The 7,192-nt window shown below is 39.1% G+C and overlaps 1 protein-coding gene across 1 annotated transcript; it reads right to left on the reverse strand.

The window, feature by feature from the left end:
• LOC130417991 (zinc finger protein 493-like) lies at window positions 1-6,721 on the reverse strand. Its single transcript, XM_056743892.1, is given in 4 exon segments — window positions 1-692; window positions 694-2,233; window positions 3,513-3,691; window positions 6,651-6,721. Coding segments are annotated over 3 exon segments (2,145 nt in total). The 5' UTR covers window positions 3,598-3,691; window positions 6,651-6,721; the 3' UTR covers window positions 1-172.
• Between the last annotated feature and the right edge of the window lie 471 nt (window positions 6,722-7,192).

Genomic DNA, 7,192 nt, shown 5'->3' on the forward strand with positions numbered 1-7,192 from the left:
TTTACATTTGAATGGTTTTCTCTGTGTTTATTTAAAAATACATGTTTGACCACTCATAACAGATAAACAGACTTTCTCCAGAATGTGAGCACATGTTGAAGGTTTGGGAACCATGATGGCTTTGAATGAACGGTCCTTGGGTGTGACGTCTGAGTCAAATTGGGCGATCTTCTTACACTGAAGCTGTGTTTGGGCTCTCTCTATAGTGAATTCTCATGTGAGTACTTAGCCCACCACTCAGTTTAAAACTCTTTCCACACTGAACACACTTGTATGGGCGCTCTCCTGAGTGAATTGTCATGTGTCTTTTAAGTATTCTACTCAGTCTAAAACTCTTTCCACACTCAGAACATTTATGTGGACGCTCTCCAGTGTGAATTGTCATGTGAGTTTTAAGCGCACCACTTTGTTTAAAACTCTTTCCACACTGAACACACGTGTATGGGCGCTCTACAGTGTGAATGTTCATGTGTCTTTTAAGCATTGTACTCAGTCCGAAACTCTTTCCACACTCAGGACATTTATGTGGGCGCTCTCCAGAGTGAATTGTCATGTGGTTATTTAATGAATCACACTGTCTAAAACTCTGTCCACACTGAACACACGTGTATGGGCGCTCTCCAGTGTGAATGATCATGTGTCTTTTAAGCATTCTACTCAGTCCGAAACTCTTTCCACACTCAGGACATTTGTCTAAAACTCTGTCCACACTGAACACACGTGTATGGGCGCTCTCCAGTGTGAATGATCATGTGTCTTTTAAGCATTCTACTCAGTCCGAAACTCTTTCCACACTCAGGACATTTATGTGGGCGCTCTCCAGAGTGAATTGTCATGTGGGTATTAAGCGCACTATTCTGTCTAAAACTCTTTCCACACTGAACACACGTGTATGGGCGCTCTCCTGAGTGAATGATCAAGTGTCTTTTAAGCATTCTGCTCAGTCCGAAACTCTTTCCACACTCAGGACATTTATGTGGACGCTCTCCAGAGTGAATTGTCATGTGGATATTAAGCGTACCCGTCTGTCTAAACCTCTGGTTACACTGAGGACATTTATACGGCCGCTCTCCAGTGTGAATTGTCATGTGTTCATTAAGCGCACCACTTTGTTTAAAACTCTTTCCACACTGAACACACGGGTATGGGCGACCTCCAGTGTGAATGATCATGTGTCTTTTAAGCATTGTAATCAGTCCGAAACTCTTTCCACACTCAGGACATTTATGTGGGCGCTCTCCAGAGTGAATTGTCATGTGGTTATTTAGCGCATCACAATGTCTAAAACTCTGTCCACACTGAACACACGTGTATGGACGCTCTCCAGTGTGAATGATCATGTGTCTTTTAAGCACTCTACTCAGTCCGAAACTCTTTCCACACTCAGGACATTTATGTGGGCGCTCTCCAGAGTGAATTGTCAAGTGGTAATTTAGCGCATCATTCTGTCTAAAACTCTTTCCACACTGAACACACTTGTATGGGCGCTCTCCTGAGTGAATTGTCATGTGTCTTTTAAGCATTCTACTCTGTTTAAAACTCTTTCCACACTCAGGACATTTATGTGGACGCTCTCCAGCATGAATTTTCATGTGGGTGTTAAGCGCACCTGTTTGTCTAAAACTCTGGCCACACTGAGGACATTTATGTGGGCGCACTCCAGTGTGAATTTTCATGTGGGTGTTAAGCGCACCTGTTTGTCTAAAACTCTTGCCACAGTGAGGACATTTATACGGCCGCTCTCCGGTGTGAAGGCTCATGTGTCCATTAAGCGCACCACTTTGTTTAAAACTCTTTCCACACTGAGGACACGGGTATGGCCGCTCTCCGGTGTGAATTATCATGTGGGTATTAAGTGTACACTTTCGTTTAAAACTCTTTCCACACTGAAGACATGAGAACGGGCGCTCTTCAATGTGAGTTCTTATGTGCTTTGCAAGTCTGTCTTTGTATGCAAACTGTTTTCCACACTGAGGGCAGGTGAAAATCTCTTCTCCAGTGTGGACTCTTATGTGCAGCTCAAAGTCTCTTTTTGAAGCAAAGCCCTCTTCACAATGAGGGCAAGTGAAAGATTCTCTTGTTTTCATGCTTTGCCTTGTTTTTGAAGAAGTATTTTGCATCTCCGAGCAATCAGAAGATATTTCTTCCAGTTTGAAATGATGAGGTTTCTGATACTGATGTGTCTCCTCCAGTCCATTCAGTTCATCACTTTCATCTTTCAGTTCCATCATACCTTAAGTAGAACGAGAAAAAACACAAATGTGTTTGAGATGTTTCATGTTCTATAAAGGTATTTTTCTGTCATTGTCTGACCATTAAATTATAAAGACAATCGTAGATAAATGCTATACAGTCCTAGAGTTGGGAATCTTTTGAATTTTATTGATCCCAATTCTGATTCTTCTTATCGATATCGATTCTTATCGATTCCACAGTTGAAGTAAAACATTTAGATATCAACCTGTATGGTCATTTTGCCTACTAAATAACATTTGCTTTGAAGCAGTGGAATGGGATCGGATGGGTGTAGATTTTTCCAAAAAGTGCATCCATCGATCAAAGAACAGCTCGACACGGCTCTGTGGTCTTAACAAAGGTCTTCTGAAGAGTAATATCCATATTGACAGTGCTATTAACGTTGATGTCTAGTTTCTGTTATCGCTCGACTGCACATGAACCAGAGGCTTGTTTTTCCAGCAAATTATTGTGATGAAATCTCCCGCCAGAGAAGATGCTACCTTATTGGCTGAAAACGAAAAATGCTGCATTCACCACCGGAACTTACCTCTGGTTCACGCGTATTTGGGAGCTAGACATCAACGTTAGTAGCGCTGTCAATATGGATATTTCTCTTAAACAAACACATCGATTCGCTTCAGAAGACCGTTGTTAAGACCACAGAGCCGTGTCGAGCAGTTCTTTGATCAATGGATGCACCTTTTGGAGCTTCAAAAAAAATCAAAAACGTTCTACCGCTTGGAAGAAAAACAATATTTGTTTTTATAACTCTGACTGGATTATTCTTCCAGAAGAAAACCATATTCAGTTAGGATACCTTGAGGGTGAGTAAAACATTGGGAAACTTTGAATCAGAGGTGAAGTACCGCTTTAAAATGTAGTAACTACAATAAAACTGGTTAATATGTGGTTCCTGTCCTTTTTATTGTAAAAACTTAAACTATGATTACTATTAAAAATATTGTTAATTAAGGGCTCAATAAGGGCTTTTATTGAGACATCACAAGGTCACACAATACATTTACTTTTCTGAAAATATGCACTCATGCATTCATAACAAGAATTCAAATTTTAAACTCAAGTATGCGATTCCTATTCCTGTTGTTTCCGATCCAATTCCTGGCCTTTCGATTCGGTTTCCATATTGGAGTTGACTTTCAATTCCCATCCCAACAGTACATTTTTTATATTCAAAACGACATCCAATAAATCTGGAAATTTACCTTAATATTTCATCCTTCATCATTATTAAAAAATCAATAATGGACACCAACCTGTTTGTTCCTTAGTATCTTCAATGTTCAGTTGGCATGGATCTGAAACACTTATGTCTTCAATCTCCTCTTTAACAATCTCCATTTTTTTACAACAAGTCCACACAGAAGTTTTGTACCTTGTGTTAGTCCAACTTTTGGATAAAGAGCCCCTTGTAGAATAATTTGTAGGAAAAGATCTGCAAAAATCAATAAAAAAATGTGTTATTGTTCACATGATCACCTTTAAGTAAATAATTCAAAAAGCGTGAAAGTATGGTTTGATTGTTGTTTGTATGCATACAACATTCTTTTTTTGAAACCCTGCAGGTATCAAAATAACAAGACTATAACCACTCCCTATTCCCTTTATAGTGCACTGTATTGGGTGTCTGCCATTTTGTGTCCGAAGTGAACTTCTGCATGCCTTACAATGCTTTGCTCTTTTTTACCCACAGTAAGACTATTGACTGAAAGTATATATATCACATGATTTATGCACAACTTGTGAATGAAGTAGAGTCATACGCTGCTGCATCCGAAAGCCAGATGGCACCCTCGTGCAGAAACTCCAAATTCGCACCGCAGAAGAAGACCATAACACGCTGTAGAAATGCCCAAGGACATGTTTTTATCACTGTTCCTCAAGCCTCCTCAGGTATTAGGGCTGCAACTAACGATTATTTTAATAATCGATTAATCTGTAAATATTTTTTTGGATTAATCGATGAATCGGATAAAACAAAAAGCAAGAAAAGCATTCATTTCCAACCCTTTATTCAAAAACAGAACTAAAATCTTTAGAAAGTTGCTCCTTGAACATCCCTGAGCTGTTATAATCAGATCTTATATAATTATTAGTGGTGGGCCGTTAACGGCGTTAACGGCGTTAATGCAGTGAGACTCTTATCGCGCGATAATAAAATTGTCGCCGTTAATCTATTCTCAAAGTTGGGTTGGGAGCTGGGTCTATACTACGCAAGCTATGAGGACTTTCACCTTGATATTTTAGCGCAGATGTATACCAGCTTAACTGCACTGTACGGGGCGAGAACGAGATTTTTCAACTCGCGTGATTCGCGTCATTCGCGGAAGCAGAAGCCGCCTCATCATCTCATAACCAGGGCTTCATTCGCGCCTCATCATCTCATAACCGGGGCTTCATTCGCGCGATTTGCATTAACACATAAATCACTCGCGCTTGACGCGCCATTCGCGCTTGGTCTGAACACAACATAACGTTACTGTGAAATTACCGCATCAAACGTGACGTGCTAACATGGATGCAGCTATGAAGCCGCCGGGTTTGCTTCAGGGAATATTAATTTTTAAGAAGCTTCCCAATGGAAACATCGACAAGACTAAGGTTGTTTGCACCTTGTGCAATTTGGAATTGGTTTAAAAAAAAACACTTTCTCTCAACAGGTAGTGGTCTAGCTTTAGTTGAAACCAGTAACTTTGTATTGAGATCTAATGTATTATGGCTCCTGTATGACATATCGCTTGTTGCTCCCTCACTCTTTGTAAGTCGCTTTGGATAAAAGCGTCTGCTAAATGACTAAATGTAAATGTACTGTAGGAGCTCTTCCAGTCTCAAGTACCACCTAAATGCAAATCATCCCTTAGCTAATGCGGAAGTAAACACAAGTTCATCTTATTGAACATAACTTATTTTTCATCACCAATTATCATAGTGGAACAGCTTTCTCAAGCAGTTTGAGATGCATTTTGGAAACAGGAGATGAGCCCCTGGTCTAATGCGCCACCTGGCTTGAGAAACCCGTTCTCAAAGACTTACTTTTAGTCATTATTTGGGTAGCACACATATTCTGAATGCCTTCGGCAGAATTTAAATGAGCCATTTTAATCTAGATTAATCTAGATTAATTCCAAGATTAATCTAGATTAATCTAGATTAAAAAAAAAAAATCTATGCCCACCACTAATAATTATAAGATCAGGTTTGACGGGTGTTTCTTTTCTAAATGCGCGTTATAAGCGACTCAAACTCGCACTGCTTTTAGATCAAGCAGCATTTTCTACTGATCCCAGAGCTGTGCTTCAAGGACAAGCTACGCATCAATAAAATAATAGATATTTTGCATAGTCGCAGCCAGCTCGGTTTCAACAGGATTTGATGTAACCGCGGTTAACCGGCCACATGTCTACCCACAATGCAATCTTTGTAGGAGTTTAGGCCTACATCTGATGTACACTCGCTCACTCACTATTTTACATGGTACAACACAAGACGACATAAATGCCACGAATGTGATTCCACACTTATGTTTGTTCTTGTTGACATTTATTTTATCCTTTTAAAGTATAAACCGATTAAATTAATAGTCAGTGTCCTGGAAAATGTATCTTTAGTGCAGAAGGAAATCTCATAGACAAAGGATTCAGGTCCCAAAGAATTAAAACAAGCCAACAATGCCGAGATGCTCAAAGATCTGACAATACAGAATTTGCATCAACTTTTATGCTGAAACTTTCAAGATGTGTATTCAATTCAGGTTATCTTGAATTTTAATAAGACAATCCCTTCTCTCTGACACAATTAGCCTAGTTACAATGTAGTGTTTTGTTTTGAAATATAACTACAGTAGGTCGATCTTGCTGTGTTAAAAACTGCAATAACATTACGCAGAGTCGTCCAGGAAAAGCCCATGGTTCTCTCACTTAGGATTTCTCCATATATCACACATAACAAGTGAAGTTACATATCAAAACAATAACAGCAGTGGAGTATTAACCTCCCAATATGGCAACATAGGGCGTGACGTCAGCTTCACATTCTCTATAGAGACAATTAAATGTCACAAAACGGTTTGTAAACATGTTGTATTGGGGATATTGTTTTCATTCCAGCGCGTCACCACGTCTCACAATGGCGTCACGACAAAAGCAGTGTGTAAAGGCCATAACTTCAACATTACTTTAATACACTTTTGTTAACAGCTTCGTGGTTCACTTCACAACACAAATGCTTCACTTCGCCATCACTTCTCTTCACAACGCGCTCACACGGACGTCAGGCAGCCGCCAGTTAATCTAAAGCGATTGAATTTACTTCTCTCTTAAGACCTGAAATAGCCTTTTATCATAGACTGTATAAAACAATGTATCTTATTTAAAAGAAATACAACTCATACCTACAAGAGATAAATGTTCTTCTTCTTCTTGTTTTTTCTTTGTAAAATCGACGTCTTTAACACAGCAGTATTTAATCTTCTTCTTCTTTTCGTTTTACGGCGGGTAGGACCAACGTAAAGGCGCATTACCGCCACCTACTGTGTTGGAGTTTGAAAACGAGCTAAACAATCCTTCTTAATCTTATAAATTCTCTTAATCGACTCTCTTCTTAAAAGATATTGAAATAAACTCTCTATTCCATAAGTGTATATATTTTTAAGCTTTGGTTCATCCACTCCCCTCTTTCTTAGCTCATTCTTCATTATTTCTCTCTCATTGGAATACTTTTGACAAATGCAAATAACATGGTCTTCAGACTCTTTTAATCCACAGTCCTCACATAATCCTGTCGGTGTTTATTTATTTTTTAGGGAGTGTTATTCAGTTTAGTATGTCCTAACCGTAACCTTGTTAGAACATTTTACTCTTTAGTTCTTCTTTTAGTTGTCCTCTCTTCCTTGTTGGATTTCATAAAGTTGACGTCCTGTATTACCTGCATCCCATTT

The sequence above is a fragment of the Triplophysa dalaica genome, chromosome 3, assembly GCF_015846415.1.
Source record: "Triplophysa dalaica isolate WHDGS20190420 chromosome 3, ASM1584641v1, whole genome shotgun sequence".
NCBI classification, from domain to species: domain Eukaryota; kingdom Metazoa; phylum Chordata; class Actinopteri; order Cypriniformes; family Nemacheilidae; genus Triplophysa; species Triplophysa dalaica.